Source organism: Schistocerca gregaria, chromosome 7 (assembly GCF_023897955.1).
Source record: "Schistocerca gregaria isolate iqSchGreg1 chromosome 7, iqSchGreg1.2, whole genome shotgun sequence".
Lineage (NCBI taxonomy): Eukaryota > Metazoa > Arthropoda > Insecta > Orthoptera > Acrididae > Schistocerca > Schistocerca gregaria.
Window position 1 is genome coordinate 241,285,303 of NC_064926.1, and position 23,438 is coordinate 241,308,740.

The 23,438-nt window shown below is 43.5% G+C and overlaps 1 protein-coding gene across 2 annotated transcripts in view; it reads left to right on the forward strand.

Moving 5' to 3' along the window:
* Positions 1 to 23,438, forward strand: part of LOC126281266 (ankyrin repeat and LEM domain-containing protein 2) — a 100,570-nt gene that overhangs the window by 70,591 nt on the left and 6,541 nt on the right. For both annotated transcript variants that reach the window (XM_049980082.1, XM_049980083.1), the window contains exons 8-9: positions 11,200 to 11,235; positions 11,333 to 11,477. In XM_049980082.1, coding sequence (XP_049836039.1) covers positions 11,200 to 11,235; positions 11,333 to 11,477 — 181 coding nt within the window. The remainder of the gene's footprint in view (positions 1 to 11,199; positions 11,236 to 11,332; positions 11,478 to 23,438) is intronic.

Sequence of the window (23,438 nt, forward strand, 5' to 3'; positions counted from 1 at the left end):
GCTCTCATGAAGTGGTTTACACTGACAGCTTGTGACCGATTATCACATAAGCTTTGCGTATGTCCATGGAGGACATACTGAACAGCATTCCTTGCTCGGTGGTTGCAGTGTTTTCACTGCAGAGCTGGTGGCTATGTCTCGTGCTCCTGAGCACATCCATTCATGCCCTGGGGAGTGGTTTCTTCTGTGTACTGACTCCTCGAGCAGCCTACAAGCTATCGACCAGCGCTGCCCTCGTCACCGTTTGGTAGCGACCATACAGGAGTCCATCTATGCCTTGGAATGGTCCGGTTGTTCAGTGGACCCCAGGACATGTCGGAATCCCAGGCAACGAACTTGCTTTGATAGGCTTGCCAAACAGGCTACATGGAAACTGCTTAAGGAGATGCTGCCAGGTTTTTTGGTTTTGGGAGATGGAATGGCATAGTCTCAGTATGTGCAATAAAACTGTGTGCCCTTAAGGAGACTACGAATGTGTGGCAGTCTTCCATGTGGGCCTCTCACAGGGACTCTGTGGTTCTCTGCCTGCTTCGCATTGGCCGCGCTTGGGCAACCCGCAGCTACCTCCTGCGTTGTGAAGACCCACCTCGGTGTGGATGCAGCGCCTGGTTGACAGTGGCCCATATTCTGGTGCACTGTCCCACTTTGACTGCCCTGCAACGAAATCTTCAGTTACCGGACTCATTGCCGCTAATTTTATCTGACAGTGCCTCAACGGCTGATTTAGTTTTATGTTTTATTCGTGAGGGTGAGTTTTATCATTTGATCTAAGTTTTAGTGCATGTCCTTTGTCCCTCTGTGTCCTCCACCCTAGTGCTTTTAGGGTGGATGTTTTAATGTGTTGCAGAGTGGCTGGCTTCTCCTGTTTATTCTCATGGTCAGCCAGCCATGGTAATCTGTTTTGTCATTTTAATCCCTCCTATCTGTTTCTTGCATTTCTGTGGTTTTCTTCTCCCCTTTTGTCCATTTAAGTGTTTGCTGCCTTTCTGTCGTTTTTGTGGTTTTTCCTTTCTCTCCGGTTTGTGTTGTCAGTCTCGCTTGTTTTATTCTCATCCTTGTGGCATTGTTTTATTCAGAACAAGGGACCAATGACCTAACAGTTTGGTCCCATCTCCCCTCTTTTAAACCAACCAACCAATCAATGAACTAAAGAAATATTTAGTGAAGGAATATTTGCCTAGAAACAGCAATACCTTAAAGTGGTGGACAACAAGAAATTTGCTGTGGCCAGCGCTGTATCAATTTGTTCTAAAAGTATCGTGTATCACATCAACATCAGTGGCCTCTGAACAAGTTATTTCCAAAGCAGGACAAGTGAGCACTAGGAAGAAAAAGAGACTCTTGTCGACTAAAATGGGTCAAATTTTATTTATAAATGACAATAGAGATTAATTTTTCCTATATGGAAACGTAATACTGGCTGTAAATGACTACTGCAGATACACTTCAGTTACAGTTGTTATAATTTTTATATTTCTTTTCAATAAAAGTTTCAAATTGTTACAGGGATCAGTCTTCATTATTAAAATGTTTCTATTCTATAAAAAATATTTAGATTTTGGATGTAGTATTTATAATTTTTGCTGCAGACAAACTTTAAAACTTCTGTATCTGAAAATTACTAGGGACATAATACAAAATTGTTACTCCTCTTCCAAAATAGGACCAAACCAGATAAAAATATAGGTTTAATTACCTGAATTAAAAAGGCAATGTACTTTCCTTTTACTTATTTTTGTGAGTGAATGGTGAGTGCTGAGTCATGAAAAAGAGCTAGTTCATTCCTCTGAGTGACCAGTTCTGATCTGATCTCTGAAAAGAACACTTTTGCCCAGCTCAAGTTTCAAATACAATCTTTTTGCGAGATCTATAGCTTTCTTCAAGTGGTACTGCAGGCGTTAGTAAAATTATGCTTTAATGAATTATGGAGGCAGATACTGAGAAAGCAGCGTTAGCACCTGCTAAAACACACCATTTTGGACAAAATAAATCCTTTGAAGGGCTGAATATATTTCATGCAAATTGTGTAAAATGAACTGGTCGCTTTTACATTGATTTTCCTCTGTGCTTCCAACATCTTTTATACTTTCCAACATTGGTAGACTGTTCATCTCTTTGTTAAACATGTATTACTAAATCCATTGCTTTGTGTTTAAGTCTTTTTAGACTTGGTTCTGCTAAGAAGCTCATTTCTTTACATAGATTCTGTGCTTCCTGTGCTGAGTATTCAGAAACTTTGAAAGTATTTTGAATTTTTGGCCAAGGCCATTTAATGGACATGGGACTAGACAGAAACTTAATTTGTTTCTTCCTTGTACCTAGGTGAATTTATGAGAGAGATCACATTTGTTTTCAACTCTTTGTAGATGCTTGAAGAAGGCATGAATTTCCAATATCAATAGTGAACTTTGAACGTTAACAGCTTAAAGCGAATAAGGTGTCATTTAAAATATTAATAGTGTTGTGGACCTATATTATAAGAAATTAGTAGGTGCAAATTGTTTCTTACATTATCAACTAGCAAGTCCAAATCACATCAATACATGAAGCTTGTAAATGTACCAATCTGTGGTACTTCAGGATAATTGTTGAACAAAATACACCAAAACATATGTTACCGTATAGTTTATACACCCTTCAGGACTTTCGCTATCATTCGATTGGCCCAAATGAGAGGATATTTGCCCCATTCCCATTCCTAATGTGCTTGCTGTTGTTGAAAGTTCTGAAACATCAGCTGGAAGAACTTAACAATTTTTGGAGGTGGGTTTGTGCCTGATTGAGATGACAATGTTACTGTTATAAAATATTCACATTGTCTTTTGAGTTATTTAAATGTACTTAAATTAACTTGAACAATGGAAAATCAAAGGTGGAATGTAACAGTATTACGAAAAGGATAGTACCTACTCACCACATACCAGAGATGCTGAGTCGCAGATAGTCACAACAAAAATACCGTGGCCGTCGCATCTGCAGTGACGATCAGTCTCTCTCAAAATATACCGAGGGTCTCACTGAAGCCTTCACTGACTAATTATCCTCTCAACCTTGTACAACAAAAAATCTCCCATGCCTTATCTTTCCAGTCTCCCACCAACTCCCAAAGCCCCACCGTCTAGCCACAGAGGATCACTCTCTTTGTAATTCAGTCCCACCCGGGACTGGAGCAACTGAATTACATTCTCCACCAGGGTTTCAATTACCTATCACCATGCCCTGAAATGAGAAATGTCTTGCCCACTATCCTTCCCACCCCTGCCAGTTGTATTCCACCATCCACCAAATCTACACAAATACTCGTCGATCCTTACACAACCCTTGCTCCAAATCCCTTACCTCATGGCTCATACCCCTGTATAAGACCTAGATGCAAGACCTGTCCCATGCATCCTCCCACCACCACCTACCCCAGTCACTAACATCACCTATGCCATCAAAGTCAGGGCTACCTGTGAAACCAGTCGTGTTCTGCAAGCTAAGCTGCAACCACTGTGCTGCATTCTATGTAGGCATGACAAACAACAAGCTGTCTGTCTGCATGAATGGCCACCGACAAACTGTGGCCCTGAAACAAGTGGACCACACAGTTGCTGAACACACTGCCAAACATGATATCCTTTATTTCAATGACTGCTTCACACCCATATGAAACCTTCCACCAACACCAGCTTTTCTTAATTGCGCAGGTGGGAACTTTCCCTGCAATACTTCCTACGTTCTCATAACCTTTCTGGCCTCAATCTTCATTAGTCGCTGTCCTAAACCATCCAACCCCTTCCGTGCTCCCATTCCAGCACTACAGAGCCGTCATTCCACCACCACGTCCAGTCTTTTATTATTATTATTATTATTATTATTATTATTATTATTATTATTATTATTATTGTTGTTGTTATTATTTATTTATCTCCTTTTCTGCTACTTCCCCTCCTCACCTCTTCCCGTCCTGCAGCATTTCACTGTCAGCCATCCACACCATACTATCCCTCCCCCTCCCCGCCCCAGCCGCCTCCTTTCGCCCACCCAGTCGCCACTCCCATCATGAACTGGTGCTGCTCGCAGTGTGGTTTCAGTTGCCTGAGACTGCAGTCATGTTTGTTAATTGTGTTTGCGTGAGTGTGCGTATGTCTGTCTATTGTTGACAAAGGCCATTGGCCAAAATCTTTAAGTGTGAAAATCTTTTTGTTGTGCCTATCTGTGACTCATCATCATCGCTATATGGTGAGTAGCAACTTTCCTTCTCATAATATTGATACATTCCATCCTGGATTTTCCATTGTTTGATTTAAAATTTAAAAATACATTTTCTCCCTCTCATTATAATTTTACTTAGAGGTATATTTTTCGACAATCCTCATACTGTAGAGTACACAACTCCCAAATGTCACATTCGTTACATGATCAGTAAAACATGGCAATTTATTTTCAGAATGTTAGCAAGTGTTATTCTGTAGAATCACAATGTAAATATAACAAAATATATGAACTTTGAAGTGTCCTGAAATGGAAAGAGAAAGGGAGATAATGACGGGTAAAATTTGGTGTGGTCGTCTATCTTCATAGGGAGTACAAATAAGCAAAGTTTCATCCAAATCTGAGATAGTGGCTGAGTTGGCTTGATGCAAAATACCAGTAACTGATTTGCATAACGTTTTCATTGGAATCAAAACAATTCTAGCCACATATTTCTTTAAATAGAGTATATTTGAAGTCATTCACTGCCAAATTTGTTTAATAACAATGGATTTCTTACAATTCATTCTTAACCCCTTCACCCAGATAACCCTTTGCAAAGTATCTTTTGGGCAAGCATATTGTCCTGAAAGTACAAGACACTTTTCTTTTGGAATTCGGGGAATTGTGGGTAGGATGTTCATTTCCTGGCCTGTTTTTTTAACCAGTTGATGCATAAGCTGTGCATGGTTCCTGCTTGTTATTGTATTACTCTTTACTAATTAGTTAATGAGAAGAATAGTTTTTGTGGCTTAGTAAGTATTGCTTTCGGCCTTTCTAGCAAATGAAATCAACATCACAAACTTGTTTTTGCAATTGGCTTTGGACAGTATTAAACAAATGTCACACCTGTTTTCCACAAGGCTTTGTGGTTGTTAATAGTGCAACACATGGGCAGTGGATCCAGAGAATGTGTGCAATTCATTATGGCAGTGATGTGGGGAAGTGGGTTGGGAGTAGGTGACAACAAGACAGAGGAAACAGAGATTGTTGGAAAGAAGTTGTGCATTCAGTGAATGGACATTGAGCCCAGGATGCATATGGGAGTGGTGCATTGTTGCAAGGCTAATGCCCCCCTCCCCCCTTATGAATTTCAGAAAAGTAAACCTGGGAGGAAGGATGCAGATGGCAAGGGTTGTGAGGAAGCCTGAGAAATCGAGCATGTTGTGCTCAGTAGTGTGTTCTGCCACTGGGTGGTCAACTCTTCTTGGCCACAGTTTTACAATGGCCATACATACAAGTGGAGATCGGATTGGTGGTCACACCCACATAAAATGATGTGCAGTGATTACAGCAGATTTAGTGTGACATGGCTGCTTTCGCAAGTGGCCCTGCCTGAGTTAGAGAAGAAATGCAAGTGGAGTAGGATGTGCTGAGTGGGTGAATCAAATAGGTCTTGCATCTGGGTCTTCCACAGGTATATGACCCACATGCAAGGGTTTAGAAGTGGGAGTGGCATATGGAGGACCAGGGTATTGTGTAGGGTGGGTGGGTGCTGGAATACTGCTTTAGGAGAGATGGGAAGGATTGTGGGTAGGATGATCATTTCCCGGCATGATGATAGATAATCAGTCTCCAAACGTAGATGGCAAACGTATTTCCTGTGCCATATCCTCACACACTCCTAACTGCTTCACCACCTTCAAGAACCAGCTGCAAAGGAGCACACCCTCAGTACCCATGATGATTGTGGACTGGAGCAGCTGAACCATGTCCTTGCCCAGTGCTTTGATTGTCTATCATTGTGATGGGAAATGACACACATCCTACCCACAACCCTCCTCAAGCCTCTTAAGGTGGTACTTTGCCACCCACACAACCTACACATAATCCTGGTCCACTCTATGGCACTTCCACTCCCAGCACCTTGCCACCAGGGCTGTATCTATGGGGAGGGCCCAGGTGCAAGACCTACCCAATTCACCCTCCCCGAACACCCTGTTCCAGTCTCTTCACAGGCTTATGCCATTCCCTGTCCCATTCCTATCCCACACACTCGCCACTTCTTTCCAAGCTGTCAGCCACCCATCCCGAAATCATCATTGCGCACTGCCTCATTTCTCCCTTCATCCACTCCACCCTACACTATTCCCCACCCGAGACAGTCTGCTGAACTACAGTCCTGGCATAATGTATTCAGCTAGCTGAAGGTAACTGTACAGGGTTTGTGTGTGTGTGTGTGTGTGTGTGTGTGTGTGTGTGTGTGTGTGTGTGTGTGTGTTACATCCTGCCAGAACTTTTCATGCCACATTTATTTTGCAGATGAAGTTGATATTGTATTTACATTGCTGTTCAGCATGTACCAGCATACCTATAACAATATTTCATTGGTTTTGACATCATCCCTGCGATAGACCAAAACTCTTCATCTTTTCCTTGCAGCATATTGAACATTGTGTTCAACATTATGCTGAAGCTGACTCTGCATCGTGTGGTCTTTAAACAAACATGTAATGTGAAAATATGTATTAAAAATTGAGTACACCTGGAGGAGGACTCAGGCCCTGGTGTCACTTTCTTAGGGAAATCATTTGTCTGCTAGCAAAAGTCCCAACTGCATCATGAGGGGTGCAATGTAAGGGTTGGTGATATGCAGTTAGGTGGTCATTAGCAGGACTACATGCAGATGTTTCCTTTATGCGTAAATAAGTGCATACATTGAGTTATTCCTATTAGTTCATATACTGAATTTTCTCTTTTATCCTGGCTGTGTGTGTGTGTGGCTATAACCATATTGGCTATTGTGTTAACTTATATATCCATCTTATTTGTGACACTAACAGTGTGAGTTTTTCACGTAAATTAGATTTTTTTTTCCCCCCTGCATCATTTGAGGTTGTACAGCTTTGTTAATGGCATGTGTGCTCACAAGAAAATGCATGTTACCTGAAAAATTTCTTAACTGTCTTATGAGGAGAAGTACATGTACTTGTCAGTGTAACCTTTATAGCATGAATACAGTAAAATTAATTTAACTGCTTGTTACATTCGTGTGTTTATTCTAGGCGTTCACTTTGGAGCCATTCTTGTATTCTCTTCATTATGTTGGCACCAAATATTTATCCATTATTAAAATGTACAAGGGTGTACTGAAAAGTAATGCCCTAAAATTTATTCATTGTTCTCATATCGGTTGATTGATTATGTGTTGTGCATCTTACTCAGTCAACTTCCTTACTTCGTAGACACAACTTGAAACCCTTGTCTCTAGAGGGCTCAGAGCTGTAGAGTGTAACATGATGATATGTAATGTAACTGTGTTAGTGTGTGTGAGAACGCGTACTGTAACTAAGTTCTTAACTGTGGAAAAGTGCCTCCAGTTGAAATCCATAGAAGAATGAAAGCTGTGTTCGGTGATGTTTCTATCGATATCAGTAATATGAGACATTAGTTTGTTCATGCTCATAATGAATGAAAACTGTGATGTTAAATTCAACTTGCCCCATCCTGTTTTCGTCTGTTTTCAAAACTTCAAGAACACCTCTGAGTTCTTAACTTTTCATAGTGGTGAAGCAGTGCAAACAGAGGTGAGGTTGTGGCTCTGTCAACATTGTCAAACATTCTACAGTGACATTATCAACAAGCTGGTCTCTTGTCGGAATAAATTGACGTGTTGCTAGGGTGACTATGACAAGATCTGCCCAAACTCTTTGCCTTTAAATATGTCTGCTTGTGTCTGTATATGTATGGATGGATGTGTGTGTGTGTGTGTGTGTGTGTGTGTGTGTGTGTGTGTGTGTGTGTGTGTGTGGGCGCGCGCAAGGATAGGTATATACTCGCGCGCGCGCATATACCTATCCTTTTTTCCCCCCTAAGGTAAGTCTTTCCTCTCCCGGGATTGGAATGACTCCTTACCCTCTCCCTTAAAACCCACATCCTTTCGTCTATCCCTCTCCTTCCCTCTTTCCTGAAGAAGCAACCATTGGTTGCGAAAGTTAGAAATTTTGTGTGTGTGTTTGTGTGTTATTTTATTGTGCCTGTCTACCGGCACTTCCCCGCTTGGTAAGTCTTGGAATCTTTGTTTTTAATATACAAGAAATAAATATGTAGACATGAAGAATAACGATATAGAATGTTAATAAAGTTTGTTTTATTTAAAAAGGTTTGAGTTTTCACATAAAAACTTTGGAGACATTACTTCGCACCACACCCATGTATATTGTTTTTTAGATTTGTCCATGTCTCTATTCCTGTTTACAACAGACCACTGTGGTGTATAGCACCAAACTTTTCCCATAGTGGATCAGATAACTGAAAAAATAATGTGTGGGCTTCATGGTCATTCTGAACAATATTTGAAAGCTAGAAGGAAAGCTCTGGGGAAAAAGACAGAAAACTAAATTCAGCATTCAGTGTTTATCTTGGGTAAGTGGCATGCAACCAACATATTTATTAACTAAAAAAGTTGTCAGAGAAGGTGGTGATAGCAAAGAGAGAGTTAAATCAGACCTAGTGTGCATGTACCCAAACTTCACAAACTAAGCAGGAAAAAGAAAGGGTTGTGAGATTTGTAAAACTGATGTTTGGCTCTCAAGATGTAATTAATGTTTGGTTTGTTATTTCTGCATCAAGTCAAGAGAGTTGTTTTCAAATGTTCATCAGTCACACTCTTTTGATGTGCTGACGTAATACATCTCATGTCTGGAAACTTGTACTCTCAGACGTAAGTTGTTCTGAATACTGATACCATACCAGTATAAAATTTCTTCAGTTTTTGAAACTAAACATGAAGTAAGCAGTGGTAAAATTCAACAAGTTTTCTTATCTGTGCTTCTCTTTCAACAAGTCATTTTCTTACAAATCAATGAGCTCCAGCTGTAATTCAGTTGATACATTATCAAGGTTATAATCAAATAGCTTCTGGAATAGGATGTCACTCTCAGTTATGCCAAGAGCTGTAAATCTCTCCAAAAAATGCACGACATGAATACTTTTTTTTCACTGGAAAAACAAGATTGACATCATTTAGGGATCGTTGCACAAAATTCTGTAAAATAGTGAAAAATGAGAAAAGATTTTTTCTTTCCAGTTGCACTTCAAACAATGACAGCTTTCTCTGATATTCTTTGATGACTCTGTAGGGATCACAAATGAGTTTATTCTTTTCCTGAAGTTTCAAGTTCAGTTCATTCATGTGGGATAGAATGTTGATCAAAAGTGACAACTTTGACAGTCAGGTAGGATCTGATGAATGTGAACCAGCTCCATATTTTTCAGTGAGAGAAACATCTGTTTCATTTTGGGGCTCATGAAAGCAAAACTGGACTTTACCGCAGATGAGCCACCTCACTGTTGTGTGATAAGGCAAGCCACAGAATTTAGAATCAATTTATTCAAGAAAAAGCTGGAACTGTGTGTGATTTAGTGCATGTCCAAGTATGTAGTTCACAGCAGAAAAGATTGGTTCCAGCACACAAGAAATATCTTCCCACAGAGTGCTCTGCACAGTACATAAATTTAAATTGTATCATAACATCTTGCATTCCAAAGATTTTATCAAGCAAATTCAAGTATTGTCTGTGTGCTGGATGAACTGAAGTCGTGGGCTGTAGTTTAGTGACCCCTGATGTAGAGGAAGTCAAAATAAAGAATTTGATATAGGATACTTCTGGTCTATTGTGTCTGGAAATTGCCTCAAATTTGTTTACAAATACTTCTGAAACAATATTGTCTTGCACTCTTTGCTCAGATTATTATTCCTAGAGGGGAAAAAAAAATACTGGGACATTTGTTATAGGAAATTTAATGTAGTCCAGTTTTGTAGTGGGATACGTTTATGCTAGAGGTGCAGCAGGTAGAGTTGTTCAAGAAAATGCATAAAAATGACCTTCAGATGCACCCTCTCTCATCTGCACACCACCTGTCAAGATTTTTAATGTGTTGCTCAAGGCATTCCCTCGTACAACAATAGAAAAATTTGCGATTACACAAATTATTTCCCACATTCGACCTTTTTTGTTCATCATTAACTGGGTTATTATGCCACTGGCTTGATCAACTGTTTTGTTAAGATTACTAATTTAACTTTTCTCTTGAGACTAATGAAAAAAGTCTACTGTAAACATTATTCACAAACTTATTATTTTTTTCAATTTGATGTAAACTTAACCCTTACATGCACATTAGTTTCATAGTAACAAACCAGACGAAAAAAGATTTACTTGTTAATTTTATGCTATCAAAAGCCACAAAATTGAGAGGTAAAATTAACGCAAACATCAGTGTTACAATTTGTGAGTGCATGACTAAACTGGTGGTGTAATAGCCCAGTCAGTGAAGCCCAATAAAAATTGAGTGTTGGAATAATTTATGTAGTCGTAAACTTTTATCTGATGGTAATGGAAGAAGTGCTGTAAACACATACTAAAAAGTCCTAACCATTTGGGAAGAGTGCAGGGGTGGCAGTGCATTTGAAGGTCACTTTTGGACATTTTTCTTGAATAACTCAAAAACCGCTGTGTCTAGCAAACATGTATGCCAGTCCAGAATTTAACTAGATTAAATTTCCTACAAGAAATGTCCTATCTCTCTCTCTCTCTCTCTCTCTCTCTCTCTCTCTCTCTCTCTCTCTCTCTCGGACCAATAATTTGCTTGCAGAGAGTGAGAGAATATTGAAACTGTCACATGAGACACATGTGCTGTAGCTTAGGTTGTTTGTGTAGCCCAGTTTGAGCTGGTTTCCTGACTTGATAGAAGTGTCCTACATTAAACCATAAGTTTATACCACTGTGTGACATAAACAGTTATTGTTTACACCTTGTGTGTGTGTGTGTGTGTGTGTGTGTGTGTGTGAGAGAGAGAGAGAGAGAGAGAGAGAGAGAGAGAGAGAGAGAGAGAATTGATCCCTTCTTGGCACCCTTCTAACACACCTGCACCTTCCCTCTCTATTGCCCACCATGCCCCAAGTAGTTGGCCTCATTTAATTGTACTTGATGAAAATTAATTTTTACCAATTTCTTGCAGGTGACGATAACTTTGAGAAGCATTGTGAACATAAAGGTAATGTGCTAAGCTTTTGTTTCCATACAATTACATTAGTAAAACTGTGCTTGGTGGAAAGATGAGTTTTAATTTTTGCATTTCTTTTGAAATATAGAACTTGCTGGTGGAGGCAGTGGTGATGTTGACAATGACGGGAATCCCAGTGATGACGATAAGTTCTTCACTCCTCCGGGTTCTCCTCATGATTCCATTGAAGAATTTGCTGATGTTTCAGATGGTGAAAATGTATTTATAGAGGGGTAAGAAATCTCTCTTTCAATCTGTGAATGTTACACACATCACAGTACATTATGTAGAGTCGCTTTGTTACAGTCATTTGAAACAATGGATTTGCATTTTGTACAAGTTTTCCTTGTTTTCTTCGTATCCACTGCATTGTTTTTTTCATTTTACTTTTAAAACTTTTTGTTGTTAAGCCGTTTTGTTTGCATCTATGTTCATTTCAGAATGGTGAGTTAAATAACTCTATAAAAATTAATATCAAACACTGGCAAATCCAGGCTGGAATAATGAGAATATTATGAAAAGTATAGATTGCTACTCACCATGCAGAGGATATGCTCTGTCGCATTGAGCTTTTGGCTGAAAGGGCTTCATTCAATGTAGAAAACAATCACACATTCCCACAATAAAACTTGCACACACAGGACCACTATCTCTGGCAGCCGAGGCCATATGTGTACAGCAACTGTGCCTGATGGCGGAAGCAATTTGTCAATTGAGGGGGGGAGCAGGGGTTAAGGTGGCGGCGCAGGTGGGGAGGAAGAGGGATAGCAGACGGTGGGTGGGGGAAATGGTAGTGTGCTTGTGACGCATGCAGGGACATGATGAAGCAGGCTAGTGCTGCTAGGTGCAGGAGCAGGGAAGGGGAGTAGAAAAAGGAGAGAAGTGCAGGAAGAGAAAGGGTAGGGGATAGATGTGTGAAGGACAGGGACTAGTGAATGTTGAGACCAGGGAGGTTACGGGAATGTGCAAGTCAGAAAAGCTCGTGTTGAGAGGAAGGTTCCAGATGGCACAGGCTTTGAAGCAATTATTGAAGTAAAAGTGGGTAGTCCTGCTGTCTTGGCCACATTTTGTCAGAGTCCATTGAAGCAGACAGGTAGCTTGTTGGTTGGTATGCCCACATGGAAAGCAGCACAGTGCTTGCAGCTTGGCTGGTATATCATGTGACTGCTTTCACAGATTGCCCTGCCTTTGAAGTGAGTTACAAGGGGAGTGGGACTGTGGGAGGTGGTAGGGGGGAGAGACAAGATACTGGAGATGTTTCTGTATAAGGTTGGGAATGTAATTTCGGTCAGTGAAGGCCTCGGTGAGACCCTTGGTATACTTGGAGAGGTACTGCTGGACACTACAGATGTGATAGCCATTGGTAGTTGGGCTGTATGGAAAGGACTTCTTGGTATGAAATGAGTGTCAGCTATTGAAGTGGAGGTATTGCTAGTGTTTGGTTTGTTTGATATGGATTGAGGTACCAGTCTGGCCATCGTTTAGGTGAAGGTCAACATCAAGGAAAGTGGCTCGTTGGGTTGGAGAAGACCAGGTGAAGCAAATGGGAGAGGAGGTGTTGACATGAACAGTTTGGCATAGGGTGGTGCCATGTGGGTGCTCATTCCTGTACCCTCGATCTGTTTGTAGGTGATGCCTTCAAAGATTAAGCACCCACACTCCTACTTTCTTCATGCTTCCTAAAGTCCATGAAGCTACTACTTAGGTTAATCCATTATGGCTACTTATTGTGTCCCCATGTGGGAATCTCTGCTCACATGGACCAACATCTTCAGCCTATTACCTGTAACTTACCCTCCCTCCACTGTCTCTCCACAATTCCTGTTCCTTTACCATATGGTGCTCTTCTTATCACAATTGATGCTACCTCCCTCTACACTAACATCTCTAATGCTCCTATTGAAGACTACCTTCCCCAACACCTGACAGATTCCAAACCTACAACCTCTTTCCTGGTCACCATGACCAACTACATTTTTACCCACAATTACTGCACCTTTGAGGGTATCACCTAGAAACAAATTTGTGGTACAGCAATGGGCATTCACGTGACACCATCCTATGCTAACCTATTCAAGGACAATCTAGAGGAATCCTTCCTAGCCGCCCAGAATTCCACACACCTTAGTGATCTGGACTGAGTGTGAACGAACTCTTACGCATTGCTCCAGAACCTCAACACCTACTCCCTCATTTGCTTCACCTGGTCATCCTCAACCCAACAGACCACTTCCTCCAGACCACTTCCTTGATGTTGCCTCCACCTAAAAAATTGGTAAATCAGTGTCTCCGTCCATATCCAACCAACCAACCAACCAACCAAACTACCTACCTACCTACCAACCATCAGCAGTACCTTCAATTCAGTAGCTGACACTCGCTCCATTGCATGAAGTTCCTTCCATACAGTCTAGCCACCCATGGTCACTGCATCTTTAGTGACACGCAGTCCCTCTCCAAATGCACCAAGCTATCACTGAGGCCTTTACAGACTGCAATTTCTCTTCCAACCTCATACAGGGGCAAGTTTCCCAAGCCTTGTGTCTCCAGTCACCTACTACCTTCCACATTCCCAACTCCTCTAGAAGGTTTGGGGGCTAGAACAGATCCAAGGTATTACTGCCCATTATAAGAGGTGACTTAAAGGAGTCTCCTACTTTTCGGCCTATGAAGTTATGGTCCCTTTTAGGATTTGACCCCCATCTTTCAAAATTCTACTGTAGTGTGGGCCATTTGGGGAAGGACACCACACGTGATGCATCATGTATCCGAAGTGTGCTGAGATCTTCTGCACCTGTTATTGTAATGGAAATGTAGTTGCACCCGAAACCCAGCCTTTTGGGCAAGGACACCTAATGGCATGCTTAATTTCCATCCATTGTGCACTGTCCTCTACTGTATCCACGATAATAATGGACCCTTCATTTACATCCAATATCCAGCATGGTAGCCAGCCTGTGATGGGGGTCATCAAATACCCTTTCATTTGTAGCCCCGACAGCACAGGGCTCACACTGCTGATGCCTGCACTGCTGACTCTCCATGTATGCCAAGGGGTAGATGCTCATCTGCCTGGGGCATTGGGACTCCCAACAATGGCCATCCTGCTAGGTGGCTTCTGCTGTGGCTGGGTGTCATCCATGGGGAGAGCCCCTGTTCGAAGTGGGTGGCATCAGGGTGGATGACCCGCAATGAAGCAGATGAAGTTGTCCGACACTGGTGTTTGAAAATCTCCAGCATTCTCTAAGAGATGTAAGGTGCAGTGTAATGCTAGGAATACGACCCCACATCATTCCCTTGTGACTACACTACAGGAGGAATGTAAGAGTAAAGATAAACGAGAGGCATATTCTCCCCAATACTTAGTTTGTGCAAGGTCTAATGGGGAATCTCTTATGACAATCCAGCCTCTGTTTTTCATTTAGATCTTAGCTAACAAGTTTGCGGAAACTGCAGGAATGTCCAAAATGCAGAAGGGTCAATATTGATAAAAGCAGCATCCCCTGCCCAGTCACATGCATTGATCACCTGTGCCAAGCTGGGTGATGCCTCAGTTTCCTTCAGCCCCCACCCCCCTCCAATTAAGAGCTTAAACATGGTTCAGGGAATTACTTCCATCAAGATCTCCTATTGCAGTCTGATGACAAGTTGCGCGCCTGTATAGAAGGCCCTAAGTACAACAGTCTTGCTACCGGTGCCTTCATCTCAGCCTTCGAGTGCGATTCATTTAATGAAAAGGTCAAGGTCGTGATATACTGGTGTGACGTTAACCCTATGTTCCTCTCCTATGCGTTGTTTCAAATGCTGTAAATTTGCGCACATGTCCTCTCGATGTAACACCGGCCCCATGTCAGGAATGAGGATGACAGTCACACACAACTATTCCTTGTGCCCCTCCTCCCATTGGTGTCCACTGCAGAGAGTACCATTCTTTCTGTTTACCAGGCTGCACTGTTTACCAGAGAGAGAGAGGATGATGGAATATAAGACACTGGACAGGCTGATGTACACACAGAGGCAACAAAGAAGTACGACCATCTTAACCCTGTATGCTTGACACCATCATCATGCTTCGGCAATGACGTCGCACTTTATGAAAACAGCATCCCCATCAACTGTGCCTCTTACAGTGCCCCCCACCCCCCACGGCAGCCAGACCATGCCTGTCCCCTTGAGGGTTGGAGACACTCCTCCTCCCATTGGTCCCTTCCCACTTACTTCAGGAGCAATGCCCCCTCCCCCCAAGCCGTCAGGGACAACTGTCCACATTCTTCAGCTGGAGAAGCAACCACTTTCTCCTGTTTCTCTCACCTGGAAGGAGTCAACCTTCTGAGGTTTCTGCTGCTGTGAAGCCGTACACGAGCCAGTGGCTGAAGGAGCCACAAGCTGCTGGTCGTGGGGCTTCATGATCATCATTGGTTCCTGAGACCAACTCGGAGCAGCCCACCTGACCAGCAGAACCTAAGGAGAAAAAGAAGCAGCCTAAAAGAAGAAAGAGCTCCCGGTGGCTCCCACACCATCACTTCCGGCAGGCTCCAATTCTGAGGATGAGGTGGAGATCCTAGTGTCCCCCGAGGACATAAATGTCCCTGGTGCCTTAGAACCAATGGACACAACCACCACAAGCACTCAAACAGTGGCACTGGTGACCCTGGGGCATAAAATGCCTCCTTGTTCCCTTCTTGCCCTCTCAGTACACCAAATGGTTAATCCTCCAGTCTAATTGCGGCAGTTTTTTCCACTGTGTAGCTGAGTTACCACAACTCTTAAGCACTCCACCTGCTTTCTGCATTGCTCTTCAGGAAACTTGATTTCCAGCGATGTGGACACCCACCCTTTGCGGCTATCAGGGATAGTACAAGAACCATAAAGACTATGATAGCGTGTTAGGTGGAGTATGTATATATGTCCTTTACTCTGTATATAGTTAATCTGTGCCTCACCAAACAGCTCTAGAGGCTGTGGCTGTCATGGTAAGGACAACACAGGATCTTACTGTCTGCAGTGTGTATCTTTCCCCAGTTGGTGAAGTAACTCAAAATGTATTGGCTGCACTGGTTTCTGAACTCCCCCCAACTTTCCTCATTCTGTGTGCTTTCAATGCCCATAACCCTCTGTGGGATGGAACCATGAGACTGATCGAGGCAAAGATGCCGAAAATCTGCTGACACAACTTGATGTTTATCTTTTAAATATTGGTGCTCCCACACGTCAGTGTAGCAAGTGGCACTTCCATGGCCAGTGATTTTACAGTCTGCCGCCCTGGACTTCTACCATATCTTCACTGGAGAGTTCATGACAACCTGTGTGGTAGTAATCACTTTCCGATCTTACTGTCCCTGTCCCAGTGTCATTCCACTCGCCGTCTTAATGAGGCTGACTGGGTTGCTTTCATCTCTCCTGCCACTGTTGGATCTCTACCACATGGCAGTATTAGTGTGGTGGTTCAAAACATAACTGTGACCATTGTTTCTGCTGCCAACTTGACAATCTCCTGTTGCTCAAAATTCCGTGATGGAAGATAGTGCCTTGGTGATTGCCAGAAATTGCTGAGGCCTTTAGAGCTCAGTCAGGCTCTCTACCATAATAAGCGGCACCCATTGCTGCAGCACCTCATTGTCTTAAAATGACTCTGTGCCTGGGCCCACCAATGTATAAAGAGGTGGAAGCAGGAGTGCTCGGGAATGGTACGTTTCAACCATTGCTTCATGTACCTCTCCTTCTCAGGTGTGGATTTCAGACCCCTGCAGGAGTACCTGTGTTTTCCACAAATGGAACTATCTGCACTGACCCAGACACACTTTGCTATGCATTATGCTCGAACTTATGCATCTGAGAATAATCAACTTGCCTTTTCTATCCTAAAACAGCTGGTGAAATGAAAGTACTTATCATTTACTACATGCCACATTGAGCCATACAGTGCACCATTCAGCGAGCAGGAATTTGTCAGTGCCATTGCCCGTTGCTCTGATACATCTCTTGTGCCAGACCATATTCACTATCGAATGCTTAAACATCTTCCAGTGGATTAGCAGTATCACATCCTTGCCATCTTCAACTGCATGGGAGCAATGGTGAGTTCCCGTTGCAATGGCGGGAAAGTGTCCTCGTCCCTTTTGCTGAAACCTGCTAAGAAGCCTCTTGAGATGGACAGCTACTGCTCCGTTAGTGTCAACATTGTTCTGTGTAAGTTGCTCGAATGCATGGTGAGCCAGCAGCTGTGCTGGCTCCTTGAGTCTCAGGGCCTTCTGGCACTGTCTCAGGGAGATTTCTGCCAAGGCCACTCCACCACTGATAAGTTGGTATACCTAGAGTCTACTATCTACACAGCCTTTGCCCAATGTCAATTGCTGTCTTGTTTGACTTTTTTTTTTTTTTTAAAAAAAAAAGAGCCTGTGACACAATATGGAGCCATCACATCCGCACTACATTATATGAGTGGGGTCTTTGGAGCCCAATCCCAATCTTCATAGAGAATTTTTTGTCGCCCCATACTTTCCTGGTTCAAGGTGGTGCCTTACACACTTCAGCCCATAACCAAGAGAATGGTGTGCGACAGGGCTCTATATTGAGTGTTCTCTCTTTTAGGTGGCCTTTAATGGTCTAGCAGCAACTGTGGTGTCCTCAGGATCACCTTCCCTGCATGCTGATGATTTTTGCATTCACATTTGCTCCTCTAGTACTGGTCTTGCTGAATGCCGACTGCAGGGAGCCATACAAAAGGCACGGTCATGGGCTGTCACCCATGGCTTTGTTTTCAGCTGCTGAGAATTGCGTCATGCTCTTCTGTCATTATCGTCCTGTCTGCCCACATCCAGAACTTTACCTCGATGACCAACTACTTAACACAGTAGAGACTTATTGCTTTTTAGGACTGCTCTTTGATGCCCAGCTAACTTGAGACTTCCCCATATTTGTTAGCTTAAGCAAAAGTGCTGGCAGCATCTTAACACTCTTTGCTCCATTTTCAATCGGATCTGGTGCGATGGCATCTTTCCATCGCAATGACGGGAGAGCACTATCATTCTGGTGCTAAAACCCTCTTGATGTGGATACCTTTCGGCCCATCAGCCTCACCAATGTTCTTTCTAAGCTGCTGGAATGTATGGTATGTCGGTGGTTAGGTTGGGTCCTGGAGCCACTCTACCACTGATAATCTTTTGTCCATCGAGTCTGCCATCCGACCAGCCTTTTCCAGATGGTAACACCTGATTGCTGTATTTTTGACTTACATAAAGCATGCGACACGACTTGGCGACGTCATATCCTTGCCACATTGTATGAATGCAATCTCCGAGGACCACTACCGATTTTTATCCAAAACTCCCATGCCCCAAGTTGGTGACTCCCATAGTTCCATCCATATCCAAGAGAATGGAGTCCCGCAGGGCTTGTATTGAGTGCCTCTATTTTTAGTGGCCATTAATGGTCTAGCAGCGGTTGTCTGGCCCTCTGTCTCACCTTCTCTGTATGCAGACGGCTTCTGCATTTTGTACTGCTGCTCCAGCACTGTTGTTGCTGAGTGGTGCAGCCAAGGAGCCATCCACAAGGTGCAGTGTTGGGCGCTAGCCCACGTCTTCCAGATTTCAGCCACAAATTCGTTTGTCATGCCCTTTTGTTGGTGTCGTGCCATTCATCCGAAACCCACACGTTATCTTAATTATGATCCACTCACTGTAGTGGAGACATATCAATTCCTAGGACTGGTTTTTGGTGCTCGATTGACTTGGTTCCCACATCTTCATCAACTTAAGCAGAAGTGCCCTCCATTGCTTGAGCAACACCAGTTGGGGCGCAGATCGCAGTCTGCTGCTGCAGCTCTACAGAGCCCTTGTCCAATCCCGAATTGACTATGGGAGTGTGGTTTATGGTTTGGCAGCGCCTTCAACATTGCATTTACATGACCCTGCACACCACTGTGGGGTTCGATTAGTGACAGGAGCTTTTAGGACAAGTCCGGTGACCAGCATACTGGTGGAGGCTGGTGTCCCTCCACTGCAGATCAGACGTGCACAACTGTTCAACAGTTATGCAACACACATTCATAGTTCCCTTGAGCATCTGAGTTACCATCTCCTTTTCCCTCCCACAGCAGTCCATCTCCACCATCGGCAGCCCAGATCGGGGCTAATGATTGCGGTTTGCGTGCATCCCTTCTCTCCAAACTGGAGTCCTTTCCTTTACCGCCTCTGCTTGCTGTCCGTTAGTCTACGGCTCCGTGGTGTACGCCTTAGCCGCAGCTTCATCTGGACCCTTTGCATGACCTTAAGGGCTCCATTCACCCCACCTCCGCTGTCACAACCTCTCGATTTTTGACGTGTTCCAGGGCTCAGTAGTGGTCTACGCTGATGGCTCAATGGCTGATGGTCACGTAGGCTTCACATATGTTCATGGAGGACACATTGAGCAGCACTCCTTGCCAGTTGGTTGCAGTGTTTTCACTGCAGAGTTGCGGCCATATCTCGTGCTCTTGAGTACATCCGCTCATGCCCTGATGAGTCATTTCTCCTGTGTTCTGACTCACTGAGCAGCCTACAAGATATCGACCAGTGCTACCCTCGCCATCCTTTGGTAGCGTCCATTCAGGAGTCCATCTATGCCCTGGAACAGTCCCTCCGTTCTGTGGTGTTTGTGTGGACCCCAAGACACGTCGGAATCCCCAGCAACGAACTTGCCGACAGGCTGGCCAAACAGGCGACACGGAAACCACTTCTGGAGATAGGCATCTCCAAAGCTGACCTGCATTCTTTCTTACACCCCAGTGTTTTCCAGCTTTCGGAGACTGAATGGCATAACAGCACGCACAACAAACTGTGTGTCATTAAGGAGACTATGAATGTGTGGAAGTCTTTCATGCAGGCCTCTCCCAGGGAATCAGTTGTCCTCTGCCGGCTCCGCATTGGCCATACTTGGCTAACGCGTGGTTAACTGCTCCGTCGCAAGGACCCACCTCAGTGTCGCTGTGGACTGCCCACTTTTAGCCACTCTGCGGTAGACTTTTAACTTTCACAGCACCCTGCTTTTGGTGTCGTGCGACAGTGCCTCCACAGCAGCTTTAGTTTTATGTTTTATCTGTGAGAGAGAGTTTTATACTTCTATGTAGGTTTTAGCGCATGTTCTTTGTATCTCTGTGTCCTCCACCCTAGTGCTTTTAGGGTGCAGCACCCAACATATACGCATATGTTTACTATGCTGATTCTTTCAGTCCTGTATGACACATTGATATGGACATAGTATATTTTGTATACATAAGTTATTATCTTGTTTTGTTCCTTGATGGAAGGGTAAATAGTTTACGAAAGCTGGTTTTCTGTATAGAATATGCAATGTCAATAATCTTTTATTACTGCAGCCTATAAACTCATTTCTTTTGAATTCATTGCAATGTGCTAAGCCTCACATAAATTGCATTTTCCACTGAAAGATGGTGATTGTTTTCTATATTTGGTAAAGTAATGGAAGTAGGCCTTTTGTGAAAGTGGTTTGTTATGATATTTATCTCTCTGATGGTAAAGATTTGGTTTTGAAGTTTGTTCCTAAATGGATCAGGACAGTAGAAAGGTATATTAGGCAACTGTAACTAGAGGCATTTGCATGAAGTATGCACACACAATTTGTGTGTTTCTGCCTGATCGATCATAATTTCCAGTAGCCATACCATGCAGAAAGCACAGGTGTTTTGTTTGGCAAAAGAGCTCAGAGATGATTTGGGAAAGCAGCATGATGTTACTGCTCAGAACACTAGCTTTGTTAGCCTATACTCTGACATCCAGCCTTTTATAAAGACACTGCTATATGTATACACACAGAGACGTACACTCCCTATTATCATAAAACTATATGTTGCTGTAAATAAAACCGATTTTGTACAAAACAAAAATTAAACAATGGAAACTCCAGGTAGGTATATCAACAGTATTGAGAAAAGATTAAATTGCTACTCACCTTAAAGATGAACATCTGAGCTGCAGACAGGCACAATGAAAAGACAGTCACATCTTGGCTTCTGGCCATAGCCTTCTTCAGCAAAGAAAACACACACATTCACACAAGCAAGCGCACCTCAAGCACTCATGACCATTTCCACCTGCAGCTCCAATCAAAATATGATTCCCACATTAATAGCAATCTGGAGTGAGGCAGGAAAGGGTAAGGGATAGCAGGGTATGGATTGAGAGAGAGAAATGTGTTGTCTGGCAGGGTATGCAGAGACTAGAGAGACAGCTTCTGGATGTAGGGTGCAGGGGAAAAAGGGAAGCAGAAAAGGAGAGGAGCAGGGAAGGGTTAGGACTGGCAGGTACGTGGGCGGAAGGCTGCACAAAGAGGGTGAGGGAATGTGAAAAGGGAGGAGATGATAGGACAATGGGACAGAAACTGTTGGGTGGAAGTTGTGGGCGCAGTAAGTTACCCTAGGTTGAGGCTGTGATAATTTTGGGAGTAGATAATGTGTTTGAAGGATGACTCCCATCTGTGCAGTTCAGAAAATCTGGGAGGTGGTGGTGGTGGTGGTGGTGGTGGTGGTGGTGGTGGTGGATGAGGTTGAGGAGGAGAGTGCAGGTGGCTCAGGTAGAAAAACAGTCATTGACAAGAATGATGTGTTCAGCTGCATGTTATGCCACAGTATGGTCTACCTTGCTCTCTCCATAGTTTGGCAGTGGCCGTTCGTACTGGTGGACAGTTGGCTGGTAGTCATACCAATATAAAAAGCTGTGCAATGGTTACAGCAAAGCTGGTATACAAAATGGCTATTTTCACTGGTGGCCCAGCCGTTGGTAGGGTAACATAAGCCTGTGAGAGGACTGGAAAGTAAGTGCTGGGTGAATGGATTGGGCAGGTCTTACACCTGGTTCTTCTGCAGGGATATGATCACTGTGGCAATGAGATGGGAGTGACATAAGGATGGACTAGAATGTTGTGGAATTGGGTATGTAACAAAAAACCACTTTAGTAAGGGTGGGTAGGATCTTCGGTAACATGTCCTTCATTTCAAGGCATAATGATGCCTAATCAAAGCCCTGGTGAAAGATTTGGTTAAGTTGTTCCAGTCCAGGATGGTACTTGGTGAAGAAGCGGGCACTCCTTTGTGGCTGGTTGTTGGGGGTGGTGGGAGGAATTGGGGGTATGAGGGGGAAATGATCCAGGAGATCTGTTTGCGCACTAGGTCTGGAGGATAGTACTTGTCTGGGAAGGCCTTAGTGAGACCATGAGCGTACTGAGAAAGGGAATTCTTGTCACTGCAGATATGCTGTCACCAGGTGGCAAGACTCTATGGGATGGAGTTTTTGGTGTGTAAGGGATGGCACCTGTCAAAATACAGGTACTGGTAATGGTTGGTGAGTTTAATATGGACATAGGTACTGATGGAGCCATTAGAGAGGGGGACGGCAATGCCAAGGAAGTTGGCATGTTGGATTGAGGGGGGACCAGGTGAAGCAGATGGAAGAGAAGGTGTTGAGGTTGTGAAGGAATGTGGATAGTGTCTCTTGACCCTGAGTCCAGATAATGAAGATATCATAAATGAGCCTGAATGAGACCAGGGGTTTAGGATTTTGGGAAGCTAGGAAAGTTCCTTCCAGAGGACACACAAACAAGTTGGTATAGGAGTGTGCCAGGAAGTGCCCGTGGCTGTGCTGTGGATTTGCTTGTATACATTACACTCAAAGGCGTAATAGTTACATGTTTGGGTAACGTTGGATGAATCAGGAATGAGACAGTGGGTTTTGAGTCTGTAGGATATTGGGAAAGGTATTGTTCAGATGTAGCAAGACAGTGGACATGGGGGATGTTGATGCACAGGGAAGTGGTGTCAACAGTGACCATTAGGGAATCGGGAGGTAAAGTGGTGGGAATGGTGGAGAGTTGGTGAAGGAAGTGGTTGGTGTCTGGCATAGGAGGCTAGATTATGTTCAGTTGGGTAGAGGCATTAGTCAATGAGAGCCAAGATTTTTTCAGTGTGGAAACAATAACCAGCCACAGTGGGGCATCAAGAATTGTGAGGTTTGTGGATTTTGGGGGCATGTAGAAGGTGGGTGTGCATGGTGTTGCAATGATGAGGAGCGAAATGGATTCTGGGGCAAAGGTTCTGGGACGTGCCTAAGGTTTTAAGCAAGGATTAAAGGTCATGTTGGGCTTCTGGGATGATATCATTCTGGCAGGGTTTATAGGCGATGAGTCAGACAATTGGCGGAGGT